This window comes from Geotrypetes seraphini, chromosome 2 (genome assembly GCF_902459505.1).
Source record: "Geotrypetes seraphini chromosome 2, aGeoSer1.1, whole genome shotgun sequence".
Classification (NCBI taxonomy): Eukaryota; Metazoa; Chordata; class Amphibia; order Gymnophiona; family Dermophiidae; genus Geotrypetes; species Geotrypetes seraphini.
In genome coordinates, this window is record NC_047085.1 from 269271336 (window position 1) to 269297772 (window position 26437).

At 42.2% G+C, this 26437-nt stretch overlaps 1 protein-coding gene across 5 annotated transcripts in view; it reads left to right on the forward strand.

Moving 5' to 3' along the window:
- NR4A3 (nuclear receptor subfamily 4 group A member 3) overlaps window positions 1-26437 on the forward strand; it is a 121219-nt gene that overhangs the window by 25841 nt on the left and 68941 nt on the right. For 3 of the 5 annotated variants that reach the window (XM_033929638.1, XM_033929639.1, XM_033929640.1), the window contains exons 4-6: window positions 4086-4215; window positions 4647-4819; window positions 14265-14464. In XM_033929638.1, coding sequence (XP_033785529.1) covers window positions 4086-4215; window positions 4647-4819; window positions 14265-14464 — 503 coding nt within the window. Of the gene's footprint in view, window positions 1-4085; window positions 4216-4646; window positions 4820-14264; window positions 14465-20947; window positions 21832-26437 lie in introns of those variants that run through there. The other 2 variants (XR_004537975.1, XM_033929641.1) reach the window with 2 other exon arrangements.

The window sequence follows — 26437 nt, forward strand, 5'->3', positions numbered from 1 at the left end:
TAAAAAGACTTGAAGCAGTTCAGAGGAAGGTAACAAAAATGGTGTGGAGTTTGCACCAAAACATGTACAAAAACAGACTTGAAGATCTGAATATGTATACCCTAGAGCCAGACTTCTCAACCCAGTCTTTGGGGCATAAGAACGTAAGAGTTACTGAAGGTCCATCAAGCCCAGTACAGGCAGTCCCTGGGTTAAGAACGAGTTCTGTTTTTTAAACCATTCTTAAATTGAATTTGTATGTAACTCGGATCCTATACAGTACGCAGTCTATAAAAACATTAAAGAAACAGTCCTCAAAATAAAGTACTGTAGTTTAAATAGAAAGAAAAGATAGGCGGTTTATACTTATTTTTGTTCTTCATCAGTCCCACTGTTCCGTCTCCACCACCACATCCAACATTTCTCCCTCATCTCTATCTTTCCCAGGCATCTTTACCTCATACCTTTCCCACCACCATGTCCAATATCTCTTTCACCTCTCTTCATTTCCCCATGTGCACTGTCTCTCTGACACCCATGCGTAAAAATTCTCTCTCCCCCACCTCAGTATCTCTTTCCCTCACTCCCTCCATTGTTCCATCCTATCTCCCAAGTTCATGCTCCTTCCCTCCTTTCTTCCTTCATTCCATTCTTTGTCTGAAATTTGTGCTCCCTCCCTTCTGTGTCCCAACCCTACTTCTCCCTTCCTATGCCAATGCAGTCCCTCTTCCTCCCTTCCTGTTCCAACGTGACCCACCTCCTTTTTATGTCCCAAAGCGCCCCTCGTCATCCCCCATGTGTTCTGCATTGCAAATTCGTGCCTCCCGCGGGTGTTTACCTCCTTTGGCTGGCTCCCTCCTCCGAGCCACACTTTTCTTGGCAAAGCCGTGAGCGGCGGCTCCTGCACGCGGCCCCCTGGCCTTCACAAAGCCGCATTTGGTGGCTCCTGCATGTGGTCCACTGAACAGGAAACCTTCCCTCTGACGTCTGCGTCTTTGCCAAGACACTCGCAGCTTTGCCAAGAAAAATGCAGCTGGAAGGAAGGAGCTGGCCAGAGGAGGTAAACACCCGTGGGAGGCATGAATTTGGGACACGGGACGATGACGAGATGCACATTGGGACACAGAAGGGAGGAGGGGGGCTGCGTTTGGATAGGAAGGGAGGAAGAAGGGATGCATTGGCACAGGAAGGGATAGGCAGTACCCCTGTTCGTAAGTACAAGTTTGACGTAAGTCGAGCGTTCATAAACCAGGGACTGCCTGTATCCTGTTTCCAACAGTGGCCAACCCAGGTCACAAGTGCCTGGCAAGATCCCAAGGACACACCCAGCTGGTCAGGCTTTTGGGATATTCAGGTTGAATATGCATGAGATAAATTTGCATACATAGTCTCCAATGTATGTAAATGTATCTCATACTTATTCCTTGTGGATATCCTAAAAACTTGACTGGCTAGATGTGTTCAGAGAACTGGGTTGAGAAGCACTGCTATACAGAAAAGGATGTGCAGGGGAGATATGATGCTAAAGGTAAGATACTCAAAAGATATTAATATATAAAGAAGTCTTTTTCAGAGATGGGATAGAATTAGAGGACATGAATTAGGAGTTGCTGGGACTTAGGAGTAATATCACAAAATGCTTTTTCACAGGTGGGGTTTCACAGGTGGGGACAAAAACAGTGATAGAGTTCAAAAATACTTGGGATAAACATAGAAGATCCTTTATATAGAAAGAGGATGAAAGCAAAGCATAATTTAAATGGTATTCACACTTTAAACAGTATTGTAGATTACTGTAACAGCCTATACCTGTCATGCCCAAACTACATGATAAAACAATTACAGACAGTTCGGAACACAGCCCTCAGAATCATATACTCACTAGGCAAATATGACCACATCACCAAAGCATACCTAGACTCACACTGGCTACCAATAAAAGCAAGATCCCAGTTCAAATTCTACTGTCTACTATACAAAGTAATACATGGAACAGCCCCCAGTTACCTAAACAACAGACTACACCGTAACCTCTCACACAGACTAAGGAGAACCCAGAGCCTATTCACTCACCCCCCTCTCAAAGGAACACGACGAAAGAAACTATACGACAGCCTTTTAGCGACACAGGCAGCAAAGATCGATACTACCATCACCAATCTACTGACCAAATCAACAGACATTAAAGTATTCCGAAAAGAAATCAAAACTCATCTCTTCAAAAAACACTTCCCATCATCATAACCTCACAAAAGTATTAGAAAATGCTCTCATGACCACCTCCATCACCTCCACCAGCAACACCCGGACAGTATTATCTCTATTCGTCTAAACAACCTATCACTATCTACTACCTGCTATCAATTTCTCCTGGAAAAGTCCAGACTAATAATTGTAACTGGATACCTTCTTGATTACATGTACTGCAATGCTACTGGAAATGTCCAGTCTTCTAACTTGTAATCCGCTTAGAACCGCAAGGCACAAGCGGAATAGAAATCACTAATGTAATGTAAACAGGGCATAGACGGGTGAAACCTGCAGGAGGTGGTAGGTACTTCTCTGCTGTCTTGATTATTTTATTTATTTATTCAATTTTCTATATTGTTCTCCCAGGGGAGCTCAGAATGGTTTGCAGGAATTTATTCAGGTACTCAAGCATTTTTCCCTGTCTGTCCTGGTGCACCTGAGGCAATGGGGGGATTGGGTGGTTTACCCAGGGTCACGGGGAGCAGTGTGAGTTTGAGCCCATCGCCTCAGGGTGCTGAGGCTGTGGCTTTGACTACTGTGCCACACTCTTCCCCCCTCCCCCACGAGACATATCTTCTCAACCAAAAAAAAGAAAAAATAATTTTTAGTGCATGGGTAGTGCGCACACATTTGAGACTGGGTGCAGGACATCTGAGTGCATCCAGCGTTAAGCCCTTGTAAGCCATGGTGAACAGCTTTGTAAAAGGATCCCTTAATACGGCGCTGGGCATCGATAACTTGCCATCGTTTAAATTATAACAGTTTGATACTGGATTTAGCATATGTTTGCATGTCCTAAACTTGGCAGTATCAAGCAAATTATTGTTACTATATTGTGAATAGGCACGGCTTTGTTTTAGCCACATACAGTAGATGATAGCAGGTGCAAAAGTCTTCATGCTGGTAATAAACCATCAGATATTATATCACTTTACCTGGTTGATTTTTTTATATATGATTTGTTGGGGTGGGCACTGGGCAGGATTAGCTTTTTTATTTATTTTGATGTACCATTTGTATTGCCGGTTGAGGCTATTTTGTTTATCAGTGGCATTAATTACAGAAAGAAACAAAGTTATTGTACAATTGCCGCTTCTTTAAATGAAAGCTGTTGTTGCTGGATCCTTTACAATTAACTAGTTTGTCACCATCAAGTAGCAACCAGCAATTTCATATGCGTTCCTTGAAATATTATTTCCAGTTGCCATAAAAACTAACTCATGCACCTAGCTTCTAGACTGACATAGGTACTTGCAGTTTGTGGATTCCTTGCCATGCTTGTTTGAAAAAAAATGAAAATATTGCAACTAATTTTTCCCCTAAAAGTAAACTGGGTTTCCTTTAGCACACGAGCAGATGTATGTAGAAGCATGCGTACATTTTGTCACTTTTCTTGATTTTAATGGCAAACAGAACTGGTAACAGTAGTATTTGTCTAACAATAGGAATAATCAGAGAAACACATCCTAGGTCATTTCTGATTTTATTTTAATAAGGTCAGTAATAGCCGAGGGAATGAAGCAAGTAGAAAATTGTTCCCAAGAGGGCATTAGAAGAAGAGGTAATATAATGCCAAATGGTATGATGCGTTGACCTAGTAATTTCAGATATGATTTTGTCATTCAGTCCTGGCTGTCTCCTGAGACTGCTTCAGTACAATTCCAGCTGATTTCCACTGTCTGAAGCTAACGCTAATAAAATTGTTTTTCTTGAAGGCTAACATGTTAGGAAATTAATTTTATTTAATTATATGAATTGCACAGTCGCCTATCGTATTGAAATTCAAATACACTTTGTCAGGTCCGAGCTCTTCTGAGAGACCTAGAGCTGACTGATTTTCTCTTCTATTTCTGCAGAGGACAGTGCAGAAAAATGCAAAATATGTTTGTCTTGCAAATAAAAACTGTCCAGTGGACAAGAGACGACGAAACCGCTGTCAATACTGTAGATTCCAGAAGTGTCTCAGTGTTGGCATGGTTAAAGAAGGTGAGCACATTTGACTATTATGTACCCGAACACTACTACCAGTTTCTATTACTTTAAAATGAATTTCTGTCCATATCTACGATGTTTTTATTAGGAAAGGCTGCCCGGATTTGGCTTCTTTTTTAATTGAAAACTTGAAGTTTATTGCATACATTTGAATTATTTGACAGTTTGAAAGGATTCTCCACTTCTAGTTTTGCTGATTTAGACATGGTCGTTGAAAGCTAAGAATTTAATGTTGGCTAATATCTTATGACTAACTTTCCTTATTTGTTTAGTTTAATGAACAAACAATTTGGAAGTCATTGTAAATTACTGGACCTTTAGCTTGGCTTAGTCATACATTACATGGTGATGCTCATCTGCCATTTATAGCTGTGTGCATGCATGATCTATCAGCAGACCAATACTTTCTTGATTCCTTCAATTAGTTGTCCGCACGGATAGTCTGAAGGGCAGAAGAGGCCGGCTGCCTTCAAAACCAAAGAGCCCCTTGCAGCAGGAACCTTCCCAACCTTCTCCTCCCTCTCCTCCCATCACTATGATGAGCGCCTTGGTCCGAGCCTTAACCGAATCCACACCCAGTGAGCTGGATTATTCCCGAGTAAGTGTGGGGTAGACTCTGCAGATTTTGGATTGGCAACAGATATGCAGTTGTCTTTACAAGCATGTAGTGCAGAACAGAAAAGAAGGGGTCAGTCAGTAAAGACATAATGACAATCTGAAAGTCTGGAAAATACAGAAACATATGTTCTAATGCCAGCATCTATAAAACTGCAGTTTTATCGTATACTTTTTGAACATAAACAGTTTTTCTATTTATGTTAATAGCGGAACTGTGATGTGTCACCAAAGATAGTAGTTGATCTTTCTTTAACTTGTCTCAAAAATGACTGTTTGCTTTCATTAATTCAGTCTTACTGTGTGTTGGAAAAAATTAACTATGCTTCCTTTTATCCAGAGCTGGCAGGGAGGGGGTGTAGATAAGACCGAGTGTCAGAGACAAATCAATAGGGCTGCTTATGCAGTGCACAACTACTTTAATTGGCTTTGCTTTCATCCATTATTCTCTGATATGTGGTGTAATTTTTTTTTAAAGAAGGCAGGAAAACTATTCACTGCATGTTCTCAAGTTTGTGAATTTTTTTCTTTTAGGCCTTAATGTTTACTTTCTTTGAATTCATGATTTGCACATATAAATACCGGCATTTGTACACATATATCATAAGCCCCATTTCAGGAAGCCAATATTTATACATGCCAGCAAGGCCTTCACAAAAGCATCTGCTCAAAGGCTCTGGGTGCTTCATGCTAGTATTCTTTATATTGCTGCAGCATTCCTGGAAGCATGGCAGCAGTGGGCCACAGTGGCAGCAGAAAGGGAGGAAATTAGCCTGGTTCCTACAATCCAGTGGCCCCTCCCCTTCCTCCCCATTTTACCAATGAGCAACTGGGTGGCTGGGCCCCCAATATGTGGGGACCTAGGGCAATTGCCCCTTTTGCCCATTAGTAAAAGTGGTCCTGACAAGGAGCATCCAATTTTACAAATATAAATTGGGGGGAAAAAATCAATGGAGGAAGCTTAGTAAACTACACTAGTAAGTGCTGACATACATGTATGACAGAAAAAGCACAAAAGACCACAACAAACAGGGACATGTCTTTATTAACCCAACACGAGCCATATTTTGGCATACAACACCTGCATCAGGGGTCAACCAATGAGCAAAATGCGATTACTAAACTTTGGGGATCAGAATCAGTCCTTAAACCCAAGAACAGAGAGCAATCTCAAAGTCCTGTGTTACTTTAGCAATAGTGGGGAACAGTGGCATAGCCATCTGGGGGTTAGCTACCCCACATTGGGCCCATTCAAACCTGCACTACTCCTGTTAAATGAATGGTAAGGATGCCAAAGCCTCACCAAAGAATTCACTGCCAAGCCACTCTCCTCCTCCTGGTACTGCAGCCACTGACGCAAGAATTGAACAGTCTTGTGGCATCCGGAGTTGGTAGCTGGAGGCATCCAATTGATTTCCAGGTTATTGCAACAGCCCAGGAGGAGGGGTCTGACTTACGGAATTTCTTTGGCTGATGGCAAAGGTACTAATTGTAATGCACAAGGAAGGGAGCCTCCCCAGCCCCAACTGCAACCTTCTTGGCCTTCAGACCTGGTAATGGTGAATGGTGCAAGGATAGAGGAGGAAGGAAAAGAGAGAGATAGAGCAATGCTGCATATACCAGAGGCAGACAAAGGGCACCCAATTAAAAAAAATTAAATGGCCAGACAGCAAAGGTAGAATTTTTTTTATTTTTTTTTATTTTTGAGGATGAAGAAATATAGTAGCAATGTTAATGTACTTTAACAGTTAATAAATATAAATAAGAGAAAAAATAGAAAATAAGGTAACACTTTTTTATAGAACTAAGGGCTCATTTTTCAAAGTGGTGAATGTGTGCGCTGAATATGAAGAAACCATGGAAATCTAATTGGCTTCTTCGCATTCAGTAATGCTGCTTTGTTAAAGGAACCCTAAATACATTTTTTGACTAGTTTTCAGAGGTAAAACCTCTTTTTTTTTATGTCTGGACATTATAGTATTGTTCTAATAATACTTGTCCTAACTTAAGGAAGGAGGTTTTGGGCTCTGAAAACTAGTTAAAGATGTAATAAGTTAGTCCAATTAAAAGGTACCAACTTATTCTTCAGAGAGCGTGAGCTTATGTGAGCATATGTGCTTTGGCCTTTCGATTCTTACAAAATATAAAATGTGGCCTTCAATAGAAAAAAGGTTGGACAAGCCTGCTTTAAGCCAATGTGCTTTCATAGGCCCTGCTGCTTCCACCCCCTCTAATAGGGTTACCGTATGGCTCCATAAAATGGAGAACAGAAGGAGACATCTGAGTTATACGTCCGGATTTCCCCTCCTTTTGAAGACATGTCCAGGGGTCCGGACAGTTTTTAATTCCTCCTAATTAAGGCCACCTTTGTCTGGGTTTCAGTATTTGGGGGGGGGGGGGGGGAGCTGGCAGCAGTGGCGGGAAGGGGGGCGGCAGGAGGGTGTTGTTGTCGGGCATCGGGAATTAAGTGGCAAGCGGCGGCATAGGCAGCGGTGAAGGGCAGTGATGGCCTGGAATCATTCAGACCCACAGAGGAGAGGAAGACTGCAGGTATGATACCATTCCATTGCTAAATTCATGCTGTCTGGTTACTTGAGACTGAGTTACTGTAAAAATTGTTTTGTTTTGTCTCCATTCCTTATCTGTCCCAACGAACACCCCCCCCCCCCCCCCCCCCAGCAGCAGCTGGTCATCAGAGGCATGATCTAAACAGGCTGCTTGTGGCCAGCCCCGTCAAAACCTTTCCTTTGCTACGTCAAAAGTGATGCAGCAGAGGAAAGGCCCTGCCAAGGCTGGCCACAAACAGCCTGTTTACAACACTGCTTTTGCTAACTGGCTGCCACTGCTGCTTCGGGTAAGTGAGGAGGGATTGGAGGTTCAGGGCTGTTGCTGCTTCGGGGCTGGAGGGGGAGAGGTAGGGGGGTTGGCAAGTCGGGCTTCGCGTAAGTGAGGGAGGGGGCTTGGTTCAGGACCGCTGCCGCATTGGGGGAGTGGAGGGGGGGATGGAGAGGGGATTGTTGGGTCAGGACCACTACTGGTGCTCCATTCTTAGGGGCCCCTTTGCTAAAGTTTAGTGTCCATTAACAGAATTAGTTTTATACTTATGGGCTCCATAGCATTCCATCAGTGCACACTAAGCTGTAGTTAAAAGGAACCTTTATTTGGAACATTAAAGTTAGTTTAGCAGGGTTTAAAAAAGGTTTGGATAATTTCCTAAAATAGAACTCCTATTCCTAGGATAAGTAGCATAAAATCTGGTTTTCTCTTGTCAGGTACTTGTGACCTGAGTCGACAACCATTGGAAACAGGATACTGAGCCCGATGGAACCTGTGGTCTGTCCCATTATGGCAGCTCTATGTTCTTATTATACTTATGCTAGAAATAAAGCAGTGCATTTTCCAAAGTTCATCTTAAGAATGGCTTATGGCAATGAATTCCAGAAGAAGCGGGACCGCTAGACGACGGAGACAGGAAGGGAGTGGTGAAGGAGGAGAAGGTAGTGGCAGAAAGGCTTAACATGTTCTTCTTGTCTGTATTTACTAACGAAAACACGTCCAACATGCTGGAACCTGAGCAATTCTTCAACGGAAGTCAAGCAGAAAAATTAACATTCATAGAAGTGAGCATTGAGGACGTTCGCAGGCAGATAGAAAAACTAAAAACTGACAAATCCAAGGGTTCTGAAGGCATTAAAGGAGGAGATAGCGGAACTACTGCAGCAAATTTGCAACTTATCCCTGAAAACAGGCGAGATCCCGGAGGATTGGAAGATAGCCAACGTTACGCCCATCTTTAAAAAGGGATCAAGAGGTGATCCGGGAAACTACAGGCCAGTGAGCTTGACTTCAGTTCCTGGGAAAATGGCAGAAGCACTGATAAAAGAAAGCATTGATCAACATTTTGAAAAACACGAACTTCTGATAGCCAGCCAGCATGGTTTCTGCAAGGGAAGATCGTGCCAAACAAACTTATTGCACTTCTTCGAAGGGATTAACAAACAGATGGACAAAGGAGACCCCATTGACATCATATATCTAGATTTCCAAAAAGCCTTTGACAAGGTGCCCCATGAACGTCTACTCCGGAAACTGAAGAACCATGGGGTGGAAGGAGACGTACATAGATGGATCAGAAACTGGTTGGAGGGTAGAAAACAAAGGGTAGGAGTGAAGGGCCACTACTCCGACTGGAGGAGGGTCACGAGTGGTGTCCCGCAGGGCTCGGTGCTCTGGCCACTACTATTTAATATCTTCATAAATGATCTAGAAACAGGGACAAAGTGCGAGATAATAAAATTTGCGGATGACACTAAACTATTTAATGGAGCTCGGACTACAGAGGAATGCGAAGAATTGCAAAGGGACTTGAACAAACTAGAAGATTGGGCGATGAGATGGCAGATGAAGTTCAACGTTGAGAAATGTAAGGTATTACATGTGGGGAGCAGAAACTCGAGATACAACTATACAATGGGAGGGATATTATTGAATAAGAGTACCCAGGAAAGGGACTTGGGGGTATTGGTTGACATGACAATGAAGCCGACGGCACAGTGTGCAGTGGCCGCTAAGAGAGCGAATAGAATGCTTGGTATAATCAAAAAGGGTATTACAGCCAGAACGAAAGAGGTTATCCTGCCGTTGTATCGGGCAATGGTGCGCCCGCATTTGGAGTACTGCGTCCAATATTGGTCGCCGTACCTTAAGAAGGATATGGCGTTAGTCGAGAGGGTTCAGAGGAGAGCGACGCGTCTGATAAAAGGTATGGAAAACCTGTCATATGCTGAGAGATTGGAGAAGCTGGGTCTCTTTTCCCTGGAGAAGAGGAGACTTAGAGGGGCTATGATAGAGACTTATAAGATCATGAAGGGCATAGAGAGAGTAGAGAGGGACAGATTCTTCAAACTTTCGAATAATAAAAGAACAAGAGGACACTCGGAAAAGTTGATAGGAGACAGATTCAAAACAAATACTAGGAAGTTCTTTTTTACCCAACGTGTGGTGGACACCTGGAATGCGCTTCCAGAGGACGTGATTGGTCAGAGTACGGTACTGGGGTTCAAGAAAGGATTAGACAAATTCCTACTGGAAAAGAGGATAGAGGGGTATAGATAGAAAATTACTGCACAGGTCCTGGACCTGCTGGGCCACCGCGTGAGCGGACTGTTGGGCACGATGGACCTCGGATCTGACCCAGCAGAGGCATTTCTTATGTTCTTATGACTTTTCCTCCAGGAACTTGTCCAAACCTTTCTTACCAGCTACGCTATCCGCTCTTACCACAACCTCTAGTAATGCGTTCCAGAGCTTAACTATTCTCTGAGTGAAAATACATTTTCTCCTATTGGTTTTAAAAGTATTTCCCTGTAACTTCCCCCTAGTCTTTGTACTTTTTGACGGAGTGAAAAATCGATCCACTTGTACCCGTTCTACTCCACTCAGGATTTTGTAGACTTCAATCATATCTCCCCTCAGCCGTCTCTTTTCCAAGCTGAAGAGCCCTAACCGTTTTAGTCTTTCCTCATACGAGAGGAGTTCCAACCTCTTTATCATCTTGGTCGCTCTTCTGTGAACCTTTTCTAGTGCCATTTTATATCTTTCTTGAGGTAAGGAGACCTAGTCCTTGTATTTTTAGAAAGAGTAAACAAGCAATTCATGTCTACCCATTTCGCTTTACTTAGTATTTTATGCACCTCTGCCATATCTCCCCTGAGCTGCTTCTTCTCCAAGTCGAAAAGCCCTAGCTGCTTTAGCCTTTCCTCATAGGGAAGAGGTTGTACCATACCCTTCATCATTTTAATTGCTCTTCTTTGTACCTTTTCTACTTCTTTTCTATCTTTTTTGAGATGTGGTGACCAGTATTCAAGGTGCAGTTGCACCATGGAGCAATACAAAGGCACTGCAATATTCTAATTTTGTTTTCTTTTCTTAATAGTCTAATAACCTTGAGTTCTACATCTCCAGCCCCTCTATCATGTCTGCCCAAGTTAGATTGTAAGCTCTTCCAAGCAGAGACTGTCTCTTTAATGTCAAAATGTACAGTTTCAGGTTTCAAGTTTATTTCAAGTACAGCGCTATAGAAGTGTTAAATAGTAGTAGCAATAGTAGGGGCCCCTTCCCTATTACTACTACTATTTAACACATATTATTTATTTTAAAAATTTCCACCTATTAACTAGGCGGATTACAAAGTAAACGTACATAAAATATAGGAATTGGAAGACTTTTTGGGACCGAGATTGGGCCTGGTGTGGTGGGTGAAGGGAATAGGAATGGAGGAGGAGCAGAACACGGGGAAATATTCCATTTAAGGAGATGGGGAATGCAGAAGAGTGAACAGGGAGATAGAGCGGGAATAATGGACATACAGGGAACAGATATGGTTTCCTTGGTTTATGTTTTTTTAATGACATTTCACCTAAAATGTAAACTACGAACGAACTTGGAAATGATGCTGTTCAGAAAGAAGGACATGCTGGATGGAAGGGGATAGAGAACAGAGTTGGAGAAAGACTGGGGAATATGAGGAAGGGAAATGAGAAGTATGGTGTGAGAGATAAGTGATAGAAAGCTGTAGGTAGACAGTTAAAAGAGGGAAATTGAAGACTATAGAGTAAGAATGAATGAAGAGAGGGAGAAAAATAAATTGAAGAACACAGAGCAAAAATACAATGTTGGAGATGGATGTCATGGAGGAGATGAAGAAGACAAGGAGGAGAGAGAAAAATGGCAAATGAACAAAAATCCTGGTACCAGAGTTAAGAGAAGACAGAGGAAAGCAGAGACTGAGACCAAAATTATTAGAAAAATTAAACGGCTAGACAACAAAGGTAAAAAAAAAAGGATTGTATTTTAATTTTGAATAAAGTACAAAACAGCTGAAAGTCTGGGAAGAGGGTGGGGGCAGTGCAAGAAAGGATGGGAGGCACCATAGAGGTCAAGTCGCATGGGGTGTAATTATAGTTTGCTACAGCCCTGACTACACACAGCAGGCAGCTGACTAGGAGAGGGGCAAGGCTAGGGTTGGGCCAGGGGTGGAGTTGGGGGTGTGGTTGAGGCGGGGCTGGGCTTGGGGCGTGGCCATGTGTCCCCTTTTTTTTATCATCACAAATATGGTAACCCTAGTTTTATTTCCATTGCTTTCAATGGAAGTAAAACCCGGAAGTCTCAATCCATCCTCCTTTTTCTGGAGCCATATAGTAACCCTACCTTCTAATACATTTCTGACATGGAATGTGTCAATGGAGCAGGACCAGCGGGGCTCCACCTTGCTTCTCACGGGTTCTTCATTTATTGTTATTATGCCTTAGCAGTGGGCTTCGGCATCCTAGTCTCCAACATCTGCAGAATGTCTAGACTGCTGCTATTAGATTCCTTTGTTTAGTTGGGAGATATAGGAGCTCATTTTCAAAACCATAAAAAAATCTAAAAATGCTCATTCAATTCCTATGAGTGTCAGAGCATTTACCTCGCTGGCCCATGGTAAGAAGCTCTTCTGCAGTTTAATAAAACCCAGTATTAAAAAAAATCCCAAAAACACCCAACCTAATCTGAAATAATAGAAAACAAGAAAGATTTGACACCATGTGGCATTAATTAGGAAAATGGGAAAAATCAGTCTTTTTCCGGCCATGGCAAAAGTGGTCTCGGCACGCAGCAAGGCATTCAGTAAAGGCGTGCTGAGGTCACTTTTGCCTCGGCTTTAGTGAAAGGACCCCATAGTGAGGTAAATTTGTAAAAATCCTGATGTTGGTCAGTGTGATCAAGTTCTATTTGTTACCACAAGTAAGTAAGTTCAATTGTTTCAAAAATGTTTTATCATAAAAATCTTGGGTATGCAAACATATTTTGAAGAACAAAAGTTTTTTTCCCTGGGCTAAATGGTAAAATGTGACCCACTGAACTAAAGGGCACCAGAAGTGGGGTTATAAATAACAGAGATACAAGGCTATAAAAATTTGGAGGGGCACTGGTCATTTTTGAAAGTTTTGTTTACTGTAGGGTCAGTAGAATCATTTATAGAATCTGGGCCTATGTATAATTTTTATGTGAATCTCAAAAAATAAGCAAATTGTAAATTAAAAAAAAAAATACTTTTTTTTTCGTGTTTTAATGTGTTTATGAAAGTGTTACAGAGCCGAATATCAATAAAATTTATCAAAACATTTTGGCCCATAATTCTATAAATGGCGCCTTATCTTAGGCACCAGTAGGTAGGTGCCCTACTGGCGCCTAAATTAAGAGGGAAATGCCATTTAAAACAGTACTTTAAAAAATTTCAAGGCACCTACAGACACCTAAAAAAACAGCACCGGAACCACGTCTCTGGAGGCTCCTAACACCACTGTAGGTGTGGCTAACGCCAGAAGTGGCATCAGGTACTGGTAGGTACCTCTGAAGGCATGATTCACATCAAAAGTAGGCATCGGAAATGTAGACCTTGAAAATCCTGGCCTACATTTCCAGCACCTACCTGGTGATCTGTGCATTTCCTTCTTCAGTTGGGTGCCATTTAGTGAATTGGTGATGTGTTTATTTTCTGGAGTGAAACATAATCTTTTGAGTCGGAGAAATTGGCTGTATGGAAGATTCTGTTTGAGTCCCTACCCCTGTTTTTACTTCTGCTTTGCAGAAGTGCTTCGATTTATTCCGGTGTCTCTAAAGACAAGGTTTTATTTATTTATTTTTATACCATTGAGTGAATCCTGACCTGGACCCCTGAAGAAGGCTTTATGCCGAAATATGGACCGTGTAGGGTCTGTATTACACCATACATCAGTTATTCGTTAAGTGGACATTATTCCTTTTGGACTTGTACTTTTATTTCGTTACAATAAACGCCTCATCAAGATCATTGTTTTCCACAGTCTGTTTTTCTTTTATGTTTTGGACCTCTGTTCTTTGACTGTGGAACATCTGGGCTTTTGCTTTGTTTGCAGCACCTACCTTTGCCAGAGGCGTGATTCTCTGAACAGCGCTATCTTGTGACTGACACATGATCGGCGGCTGCTTTTAAGGCAATCGCCAGCAACGGCGCTGTGTTGAGAATTCGGGCCTTTATGGTGTAACTTTGCTGCTGCCATTCAAACAACACTGTTGATGCAACAGATAATTAGTTTGCTTTGCATTTCAGAAAGCAAAAAGGATACACGTTTTACTTTTTACCTTGTGTAGGTGTAGCATATTATTTGTTGCATGACCTGGATGTTGGCTAGCTTTCTACTTTTAATAATGTTAGTTTAATATCTGATTAGGAGGACTGTATTTTTCATAACGAGTGATTTTATGTGTTAAAGTTTTGTTGACTTCATTTAATTGTGACTTGTATAGGAATCCTTTTACTGAAGCCTAGCATGAGTTAAGTGTCTTAGGACACATAGCTCCAATTTAAAATGTTCATAATACGGTTTCCTCTAATTTTCTTGTAGTACTGTGCTACTGAGCAGGCTTCTGCAGGCACAGACACAGAACATGTGCAACAGTTTTACAACCTACTGATGGTCTCCATCGAGGTATCCAGAAGCTGGGCCGAAAAAATCCCCGGCTTTACTGACCTCCCAAACGAAGATCAGACTCTATTAATAGAATCAGCTTTTCTGGAGTTATTTGTACTCAGACTGTCTGTCAGGTAAGTAGTGACTCACTTTTACAAACTAATATTTTATGCTTTTGAAATTAAGCAAGAGCACAAACTTCAACAGGCTTTTGTTAATTATAGCATTGTTATAATAATAATAATAATTGAGACTTATATAAGACCTCAAATGCAAGATTATTCATATTGCAATGGCACATAAGCTGGGTAAGAGCAAATCCATGTCTCATTTCTTTGTATCTTCAGTACATGTTGCATTACCACCTAAGGTTTGTCATCTCCTATGTCTTACACAAGGCTATATGAAATTATGAAACATTTTACAAAAGATAAGTCAGAATTTATTTAGACCCATTTCCCTCTATCAGAAATCTTTTTGATTTAACATTTCAGTCATATTGCCCTACTTTTCATTGTGGGATAGGAAGAGGGAGTCTTTGTTTCCCTAACTGTTCAGTTGTAGGAAAGACAAATGACCAGTCGGGAGTGCAATACACATAGCTTGAGACTTTCCCCAACAAAGCAAATATTCTGGAAAGCTTCCAAAAATGGAAAAGTTTGTTACTGACCTGAAAGTGAGAGTTCAAAATATTATAGAGCAAACTAATGCAAAAATAAGCTGTGGTGTGGGATAACTGGAGGAGTGTGTGGCGCAGTGGTTGAAGCTACAGCCTCAGCACCCTGGGGTTGTGGGTTCAAATCCTGCGCTGCTCCTTGTGACCCTGGGCAAGTCACTTAATCTTCCATAGCCCCAGGTACGTTAGATAAATTGTGAGCCCACCGGGACAGATAGGAAAATGCTTGAGTACCTGATTGTAAAACCGCTTAGATAACCTTGATAGGCGGTATATAAAATCCTAATAAAGTTGAAAGTTGAACTATGGAATACAACCCCCAATTCTTCTTAGGAAACAGAACATAAGAACAGCAAAACTGGTTCACACCATCTAGCCCAGTTTCTTGTTTACAACAGTGGCCAATGCTGGCCACAGTACCTGGAAGAAACCCATATTCCATGTTACTGATCCAGAGCAAACAGTGGCTTCCCCAATGTCTGTCTCAATAGCATGCTATGCAGGGCAGGATTAATTCTTCGAGGGCCCTGGCCCTGCCCCGCCCATGCCCGCCCCATTTATCTGTTTTCTTATTTACTTCTTTATTTCCACTTGTAATTCTTTTTTTTTTTTTTTTTTCAAATTCATAACAAAGATTAGCATACCAGTGCACAGTTTTTCTTCTATGCAACCCCCAAACATCTCTGAACAAATCCCCCTTCCTTCCCTTCCCACCTACTTACCCAGGACTTTAACTCTGAACCCTTTCCATATATGCATATATAAAAGTGTTCAAATATTTGTAAAGCAGTAATACTATCCAAAATATAAGTCTTTATTAATAACCAAGTTTACAACGCCTCTCAACTGCCTCACTCTACATCAACCAACTGTAACCCATATGTATAAACAACCAAATCTATAACTCCTCTAGTACGTTCCACTCCATGTATGTTAACTTGCAACAAAACAACAAGGCAAGCAATCCACCAAAGAATCCAACATGAAAGAAAAGAAGATTGGCAGAAAATAAGAAGATTCAAATCAGGTTAATTCAAGGTGCTCCCAAGAACCATGCCTGATGCATTTCGCCAAACAAGGCTAGTCAACGCTAACAAAAACCCATGTCTTTCATACAAACAGAACACAGAAAACACCTTCGCCTAGTATGGAATATGTAATCACAAACTAACCTCTCCCCCTTTTTACAAAACTGTAGTATGGTTTTTAGCCACGGCCAGCGCTAAAAAATGCTCTACAGTTTTTTGTAAAAGGGGGATAAAATAGAATTACGTAGACAAAAGTTAAACACCACAGAAACAGCGATTCATGTCCCCTAAAGCAAAAAAATAAATAAATAGAAATTTTTTTTCTACCTTTTGTCTTCTCTGGTTTCTGCTCTCCTCATCTTCTTGTCACTCTTTTCCTTTCATCTTCTGTCCTTCTGTGCCTCTTCCAGAAATTGTCTGCCTCTCCCTTCCATCTCTTCTTCCCCCCTCATTGGTGTGGCATCCATCATTTTCCCTTCCCTCCTCCAGTGGTCTGACATCTCTCTCCTCTCCTCCCCTTCCCTCTCCCACACTCCCATGGTTGGGCATTTCACTCTCTCCTCTCCCTTCCTCCCACTTCCATCAGCATCTGCCCCCTTTCTCTCCTTCCAACCCAATTCCATCCAGTATCCTTCCCCTTGTATCTCTCCCCTTCCCCCTGCACACCAATTCCATCAGCCCATTTCTCTCCTTCTACCACCCTTCCATACCATCCTTCTCACAACCCTTCCTTACCACCCTGCCCCCTTTCTCTTCCTCCATCACCCTTCCATACCATTCTTCTTACAAACCTTCCATACCACCCTGCCCCCTTTCTCTCCCTCCACCACCCTTCCATGCTCCTTTCTCTCTCCCCCTCCAAACATTGCAGCTGCTGGCTCTGTCCATTGAGCTCCTTTGCCCGAAAGCAGCATTAGAACAGCTGACAGAAACGGTTTACCCCCCCCCACAGCAACACCCCCCCCTGTTGCAGCAGCAACATGGCTGAATCTGTTACAGGAAGGTCTCGCGATGACTACTTCTGCCGGTCTTTCCCCCTCCGATGTCACTTCTTCTGGAGCAAGTAAGTGACGTCGAGGGAGATGGACCGACAGAAGCAGTCATCATGGGACCTTTCTGTAACAGATCCGGCTGTGTTGCCGTTGCTGCGGCGGGGGGGGGGGGGCTGTCCATTGCCGTTGCTGCAGGGGGGGCTGTTGCCATTGCAGCGGGGGGGGGGGGCATTGCCGTCGATGCTGGTTGGGGGCCGTTGCTGTCCGTTGCTGTTTAAAAAAATGGCAAGGTGAGTCATCCTCCTTCAGCGGGTCCCCTTCACAGTTTCGGGCCCTAGGCATGTGCCTATTGGGCCTATTGATTAATCCGGCCCTGATGCTATGAACTTTTTCTGCAGTAACTTGTCCAAACTTTTCTTAAACTGAGCTACACTAACCACTGTAACTACTTCCTCTGGCAACGAGTACCAAAGCTTAACTGTTCTTTGAGTAAAAAAAATATTCCCTCCTGTTTGTTTTAAAAGTATTCCCATGTAATTTCATAGTGTCCCCTGTTTTTTGTACATTTTGAAAGTGTAAAAAATCAATTCACTTTTACCCGTTCTACACCACTCAAGATTTTGTAGACCTCAATCATATTCCCCCCTCCCTCCCCCCGCCGCTGTCTTTAATGGTTGGCTATTAACCACAGGACTGTTCCAATGACTAAAGTAATATAGTAATTAGAGCAGTGAGCTGAAGACCAGGAAAGCCAAGTTTCAAATCCTGCTTCTCTCAATGACACGCTTTGTATCATTACAAGTCACGTTGCCCTCCATTGCCTCAGATACAACGTAACGGTCGATATTTAGCCAGTGGCAGAGTACATTTTTTCAAATCATATTTATTAAGTACACCAATAAGAGCCCAAAACAATTGGAATCAACTTCAAGAATACAAGCATAGTAAGAGAATCCGCTATAATAAAACCTTTAGCGCGCATGCGTCTTTGTGATCCCTGTGTCCGTGATCCGTGTTTCCGTGCCACACATGCACAGTAGAAGGAGCCAGTGGTCCTTTGGACGTCTATCTTTTTTGGCCATTTTCAAAAATAAGTGTCCACATGAAATAAACACAAAATCAACTTTTGTAGATGTACCCAACTACCTTGTCTGATGGTGACAGAGGTATCCTGATCAGCTGAGCCAGTTTCATGGATTCTTGCGGGCTCAGCTGATGGGGATTCCCCGTGCCAGCATCAGCTGAGCCACAGAGCCCTACATCCCTCTCTGACATCCCCACTGACATCCCTAGACCCCCCTGCATTCCGCCTCATCCCCCCAACATTACTGGACCTCCACCCAGACATTAGACCTTCCCCGACATCCTCCCCACATCCCTCAAGTTTCCAAGTTTATTTACAGTTTGAGATACGAACCATCAAACAAATATCTGGATGGTTTACAATTGTTAAAATTAGAGTTTAAAAAAGTAATAATAAAAATAAAAGTAAAATAGGGTAACCTAGAAACCAGACAAAGATATGGACAAAGTTGATATAATAGGCACTGGGGGAGGGGAAGATTCAACATTACAACGAAGTCAAAATAAAAGGGAGGTAGGAAGGGGAAGGGAGAGAATGAATAGGGGAGGGGGGTGTCGCTTCTTAAAAGCAGTTGTTTTTAACAATTAAAGATGGAAGAATAAAGGATCTTATCCAGAATTGTGGTATGCGTCTTGAAATAAAAAGGGTTTTGGTTTGGTTTTGTCGAGTAAGTTTTCCGATCGAAGGTGAGATGGCATTGCGTTCCAGAGGGAAGGGGCTGTGACGGAGAAGATAGAGTTTCGAGTGTAGAAAAGTTCTTTGAGGAATGGAACAGTCAGTAGATCCAAAGAGAGGCATAAGGAATGAGATATTTATCAAGGAATGATGGGGAGTGAGCAAGCTTAATCTTAAACACCAATAGGAGAATTTTATAAGTAATTCGATGCAAAACAGGAAGCCAATGTGCTTCATGTAGCAGTGGAGTGATGTGATCCTCAGACTTTCCCCGACATCCCACACACATCCCCCAACATTGTTGGACCCCACTCCCACATCCCCGGACCCCCTCATACCTACCAATGATAGATCGGCAGGAGGGAAGCCCACTCTCTCCTGCCTACATGGCCATGTGCTGTGAATGACGGGCCTTCTGCCTCCCAATGCATCTTGGGATGCAGTGGGAAGGGCCTAAAGCCCTGATTGAAAGAGTTTACTATCTAAACAGACAAGACAGACAAAACAGGATGTCATGGATACAGTTAAGTGATACTATACTAAAGGCAATACCAGTAATATTTATGAATATATATGACACTGAACTACCCAGTCTGTATTTCCATCAAGAGTTTGAATGACATCAGGGACAGACTTAAAGATCTCAATCTATATACTTTGGAAGAAATGCGGGAGAGGGAAGATATGACAAGAGATGTTTAAATACCTATGTGATGTAAATGCGCATGAGCCAAGTCTCTTTCATTTGAAAGGAAGCTCTGGAATGAGAAGGCATAGGATGAAGTTAAAAGGTGGTAGGACTCAGGAGTAATCTAAGGAAATACATTTTTACAGAAAGGGTGGTAGATGCGTGGAACAGTCTCCTGGTAGAGCTGGTGGAGACAGACTGTGTCTGATTTCAAGAAAGCCTGAGATAGTCATGTAGAATCTCTTAGAGAGAGGAAGAGAATGGTTACTGCAGATGGGCAGACTGGATGGGCCATTTGGCCTTTATCTGCCATTATGTTTCTAAGTTTCTGATCAATGAAGCTTGGGTGATTTAAAATGTCAGCAATGCTTGAAGTGGAAATATTTTCTTTTGTCACAACAGTTCACATCTTTCCTAGTTATATATTGTATTGTATATTGTATCTAGCTGCTCTCAGCTTAGCTATTTACAATACAATACAATGTCTTATATACCACAATTTTCTGCTAGGAATCTATGCAGTTTACATTAAGATTTGGATCAAGTTCTTAAGTTACATTGGTAGCATGAAGAGAGTGAAGGGTTCAAAGAAACAAGGTAAGTCTTTAGTTTCTTTCGGAATTTGAGGTAGTTGATGGGTTGTCTTAGGTGTATTGGCAGTTTGTTCCAAATGAGAGGTCCTTGGTACTTGAAGTTGGATTCAAATATCTTTTTTCTTTGTATTTGATGAGGAGAAGAGAATGACAGTTTGTAGCCTTGTGTGGTACATAATTGAAAAAGGAGCGTGGGACTTTATTGATTGGAGTAAGCCTCTGAGTTCTCTCCGTATATCGCTTTGTGGACTATGCATGCCATCTTGAACTGTATTCTTCTCTTCATCCAAGTTTCCAAGTTTATTTTATACTCGATATACTGCAATCGGAGAACATCTGTGCGATTTACATAAAATTACTATATAAAAATAATTAAAAGATGTCACTCCAAATTCAATAGTAAAGGAAGGAAAATTAATAATATTTTATAGATAAAAGCTGATTATATATGCTTGTTAATTATTTCTGATCTAAGTCTGAACCGTCTCCTGCATCCTCATGGTTTCATTGGTCATATGCATCTGTAAATAGAAAAGTTTTTAGTAATGTTTTAAAGTGTTCAAGATTTTGTTCTGTTCGAATGTGATGTGGAAGAGCGTTCCAAAGTTGGGGGACCAATGACTGCAAAAGAATGCTCTCTAGTTGATGAATAAACTCTGTCTAATTGATGGAATTACTAAAAGATTTTGCTGTGAGGAGCAAAACAAATGTGATGTTGAATAGGGTATTAAGTATTTGTCCAGATATGCTGGTGATCAATTATATTGTGTTTTAAAGACCAGAAATATGATTTTATATGTTAAGTGATATTTTATAAGTTGCCAATGTGCCGATTTCAACAATGATGTAACATGGTCAAATTTCTTTTTTCCTATTATTAGTTTTATCGCAGGGTTTTGTGCAAGCTGAAGATGACGCAAATCTTTTTGTCTAAATCCATAGTAAAGTGAATTGCAGTAATCCAAAGTGCTGATTGCTAAAGAATGAAGAAGTATATTTATAGCTGATGCAAGTAAGAGATGAGATATAGAATGAGTAAGCCGAAGTTTGTAATAACTACATTGTAATAACTACATTGTGAACCCAATAGATTGTGCAATTGTAAGTAATGGAGACATAAAGATATTAAATAAAATGTAAGCTAAGATTGACCCTTGAGGTACACCACATGGTAACATATATGTCTTTGTGTAATGATCTTGTAGCTTCACTTTATAGGTTACAGGGCATTGTCAGTAATGCCAATATCGTGTAGTAGTCTATTTAATAGAATATCTTGATTGATAGTATCGAATGCTGCAGTAAGATCTAAGGAAATCAGTAAAACTGATTTAAGTTGATCCATGTAGTTTAAAACTGTTGTTGTCAGTGCAAGCAATGAAGTCTCTGTCGAGTGGTTCATATGAAGCTCAGTTTGATTAAGGTGTAAGATGTTCATGTTCTCCAAGAAATCGCTTAAAACATTAAAGACATGCTTTTCAATAATTTTCACATAGAATTTAATATTTGAGATTGGTCTATAATTTATACTGAGATGGATAAATTAATATCTTTGATTTTTGGAATAACTATAGCTTCTGGTACCATACCAAGATTTAAACTATTTGAGATCATGCTGTGAATAAAAGGTACAAGATAATCAATGTATTTCTTCAAGACAATAGTAGGTGCATTTGTTATTTTCATGGAAGAAGTTAGAAATTTAAGCTCTAATGGAATATTGAATTTAGATAGTTTGCTGGGAATTGATTTTTGTGTCTCAGTATCAGAAAGATCAGTTAGTATCACTACCGGTATAGTATAAGACAAATGTATCATTTCAATTTTATTTTTAATAGCCGTTACCATTTGTTCGCCTGTCGGTTGAAGGGTATAATTTGCAGCCAGTGTAGCTGTTTTAACAGTGGACTTGAGCTTTAGTAGTGGCGCTTTTTGAGAATTAGTTTAGTCTTGCAGCCATGTTTTGTAATGGTTGAAGCCTCTTGCATTCCTTTTTTTGTAATGCCACAATATAGTGAATTGCAGTAGTCCAGGTATGGTACTAGGACTAGGACTGACTGCACTATTGTCTTGAAGCTGGCCTCGCTCAGGACTGGTCTTATTGTCTCATCTAGCCTGGTTGTAACTGACGCTCATATGTCATCTGATTGGGATGATTCTGCCTTCAAAAATAGTTTGAAAAAATAATGCATACACCCAGCTGACCATTCTCAAATTTTCCTGTGAAAGTCCCAACGGTCTCATATAAAGCTGAAATATAATCTTTTTAATGTAGATGAAGAATCTTGATGTAAAGCACACAGTGCAACTTGCGCCACTATATTAAAAGCTTCACTGTAACTGGGTGATACTAGTATCCAGACAGTCTGCATTGATTGATTCACAAATGGGATTCACTTTAATTGAAAAGACAGAACTGATAAGAGAAAAAAAAAAGTGATGCCACTCACAACATCTAAATTAAGTTTAATCCTAATTCATTTCCAGGAAATATAAAACACCTGGAGAAACATGATTAGAGTGCAGGACTGCAGCTCGGTGACTGAATTTCAGTGACACTCCAAAAACCATTCAGATTGTCAGAGCTTTGTGCTAATTTCTAATGTTTCTGAAGCTCTAGCTGGAAGAGGGTTCCATTTCATGACAAATTTCAACTGCTAGCCAAGTCGCCCTGAAATAGTATAAATAACAAAGACTGGAGGGAGTGTATAGACCAGGGGTGTTCAACCTCAGCCAGATTGGGTTTTCAGGATCTCCCCAATAAATATGCATAAAATCCTAAAATAAAAAGCTATTCACATAAATTTTACCAACTTATTAAATTTGTATTAACTACTCATTTCATTAATTAATAATATCATTAATATTTAACAAACCACCTCACATTTCATACCCACTTCACATATACAGAGCCCCTTTAAAAACAATACTTATAAAAATCCATGAGATGTTCCCCCGTATAGTCGGGTGCAGCAACAACCATCGATATGCATGAACTATAAACACTTCTTGGCTGTGTAAACTCTCAGTTTACTTCAGTTTTCATATATCCAGTTGTTCTCTTGCTATTTCTCAACATCTATTTCTCAACATAAAAAAGTTTCTTCATCTTTTAAATAGTCAAGCCCGACACAGTTCTGTGTTTCGCCAATAGATGTCTTCAGGAGCTTCACCTGGTCATGGCTCCGCTTTATCCATACACACTTGTGTATTCTTTATACAGCATATATAGAGGCAGCTTACATGGACGAAGCGTCCAAACCAAAATCTGTCAGCAGCAACAAGCTGAAAGGGATCTATTTGCATACAATGGAGGCAGTGCATGTGAATATATCTCATGCATATTCATTAGGAAAATCTTGAAAACCTGACTGGATTATGGCTCTTGAGGACTAAGTTTGACATCTCTGGTATAGACTAACTAACATATTGAGGTATGAGCTTTTCAAGGGTAAGAATTCACTTAGTAACTGTAAGTAGCTGTGTAAAGTTAGGCAATAAGCATGCATTTAGATAATGCACATAAATAACAATGATCTGGCTATACGGTAATTCTGTAAGTATATTTGTATTACAAAACAAGAACCCCATGAAGGACTGGAGGAAAAAGTGATCTTATTAGATTAATAGAAAACACTCCAGTAACATAGCATACATCTATTACTTAAGAAGGAAAAAAGCCTCAGATGGTGTAGGGAAATCCCATGTACCAACAGAGCGGGCTAAACTTACGTTAATGTGGGGAGATGTCAGGTAGATGTGGGGCGATGTTGGAGGATGTGGGGAGAGGTCAGTGGATGTTGGGGGGAGGGTGTAGGGCAGGGGTGTCAAAAATCCCTCCTAGAGGGCCGCAATCCAGTCGGGTTTTCAGGATTCCCCCCAATGAATATGCATGAGATCTATTTGCATGCACTGCTTTCATTGTGTGCTAATAGATCTCGTGCATAGTCATTGGGAAAATCCTGAAAACCATACTGGATTGCGGCCCTCGAGGAGGGACTTTGACACCCCTGGTGTAGGGGATTGGTAGGTGTGAGGGAGGGAGGGAGAAACACATTTTTTTTCTCTCCCTTCTGATTCAGGTGATCCTGGCAGGGGAATCCACCATCACCTGAGCCAGCAGGACTGTACCGAAATCGGCTGAGATGATGGGGATTCCCCTACCGCGATCAGAAAAGGTAGTTGGGTATGTCTGCAAAACTTGCTTTTGGGCATTTTTCAAGTGGATGTTTTTATTTTTGAAAATAGTCAAAAAAGATAGATGTACTAAGGACCAAAAATAAAAGTCTGGCTGTTTTGAAAATGGACATTTTCTCTACTGGATATTGTTTTTTTTCAAAACGTCCAAATTAGACTTAGACGTCCCATTGAAAATGCCCTCTTGGTGCCCAATGCTTTGCTCACGTCTCATGTCTGCTGCAGCTCAGCACGGGCTTCATGTTTCTGCTCAGATCCAATATAGAATTCTCATCTTGGTTCATCGCATGTTGTTTTTTTACTCTTCCAGAAATTTACTTGTTTTCTATCTCCTATTTAGGCAGGGCTGGCCCAAGATACTTGACACCCTAGGCCAGCGATGGCGAACCTGTGGCACGCGAAGGCCTTGCAGCTGGCACGCGCAGGGCCGCCATCAGGGTAGTACTACCAGGGGGTGCACAGGAGAGAGAGCTGAACGGGGACGATGGGGGACCCGCGGGGTTAAATATAACTCGAGCCGCGAGGCTCATCTTCTATTCCGACTGCCCTGCCGCTCACACAGCCGATTGGAAATCTTCCCCGACGTCAGCGCTGACGTCGGAGGGAGGGCTTAAGCAAAGCCCGCCCTCCGACATCAGCGCTGAAGTCAGGGAAGATTTCTGATCGGCTATGTGTGCGCGGCGGGACAGGCAGGAAATAGAAGACAAGCCTACGCGGCTCGAGCTACATTTTGCTGAGAAAGTTGCTAAGATGGGCTGGGAGACAAACGGGGAACACGAAAGGGGGAGGGAGTGCGTTTTGGACACAAGGCATGAACTTGGGAGAAAGGAAGGGAGGGAAAGAGATGCTGAGGTGGGGGAGGGAATGGGTTTTTGGACACAGAAAGCATGAACTTGGGAGAGAGGAAAGGAGGGAAAGAGATGCTGAGGTGGGGGAGGGAATGGGTTTTTGGACACAGAAAGCATGAACTTGGGAGAGAGGAAAGGAGGGAAAGAGATGCTGAGGTGGGGGAGGGAATGGGTTTTTGGACACAAAGCATGAACTTGGGAGAGAGGAAAGGAGGGAAAGAGATGCTGAGGTGGGGGAGGGAATGGGTTTTTGCACACAGAAGGCATGAACTTGGGAGAGAGGAAAGGAGGGAAAGAGATGCTGAGGTGGGGGAGGGAATGGGTTTTTGCACATAGAAGGCATGAACTTGAGAGAAAGGAAGGGAGGGAAAGAGATGCTGAGGTGGGGGAGGGAATGGGTTTTTGGACACAAGGCATGAACTTGGGAGAGAGGAAGGGAGGGAAAGAGATGCTGAGGTGGGGGAGGGAATGGGTTTTTGGACACAAGGCATGGACTTGGGAGAGAGGAAGGGAGGGAAATAGATGCTGAGGTGGGGGAGGGAATGTGTTTTTGGACACAGAAGGCATGGACTTGGGAGGGAAAGAGATGCTGAGGTGGGGGAGGAAATGTGTTTTTGGACACACAAGGCAAGGACTTGGGAGAGAGGAAGGGAGGGAAAGAGATGGTTGTGTACACGGGGAATAGAAGAAAGGAGAATTTTTGGTCATAGGGAGGGAGTGAGGTACAGACAGTGGCATACCAAGGTGGGGGTGGGGGCGGTCTGCCCTGGTTTTACGCCCCAAGGGGGTGCACATCTGGCCACCCTCCAGTGTTCTCCCTAGGCTGGCAAACTGCGTCTCTTTAGCCACTTGAGTGCCACCGCCGCCATTGGGAACAGGCCGGTGCCAAGTTCTCCCTGCTTTTCCCTGTGGGGCCGACCAACTCTCGCCACCCGCGTCAATTCTGATGTCGGAGAGGACGTTCTGGGCCAGCCAATCGCTGCCTGGCTGGCCCAGAACGTCCTCTCCGATGTTAGAATTGACGTCAAGTGGTGAGAGTTGGTCGGCCCCGTGGGGAAGAGAAGCAGGGTGAACTTGGCGCCGGCCTGTTCCCGATAGCAGCAGTGGCAGCCTATTCCCCAGTGGCGGTGGCAGCATTTTCCCAATGGTGGTGGCATAGGGGAGGGCAAGGAGAAAGAAAGAAAGGGGGGGACAGGGAGCCAAAAAAAAAAAAAAGAAAGAGGGCTGGGTGAAACAAAGAAAAATGGGGCACGGAGAGAGAGAGAAAGACAGACATACAGAATGAAAGGGGGTATGGAGAGAGAGAAAAAGAAAGAAGGGGGCAGG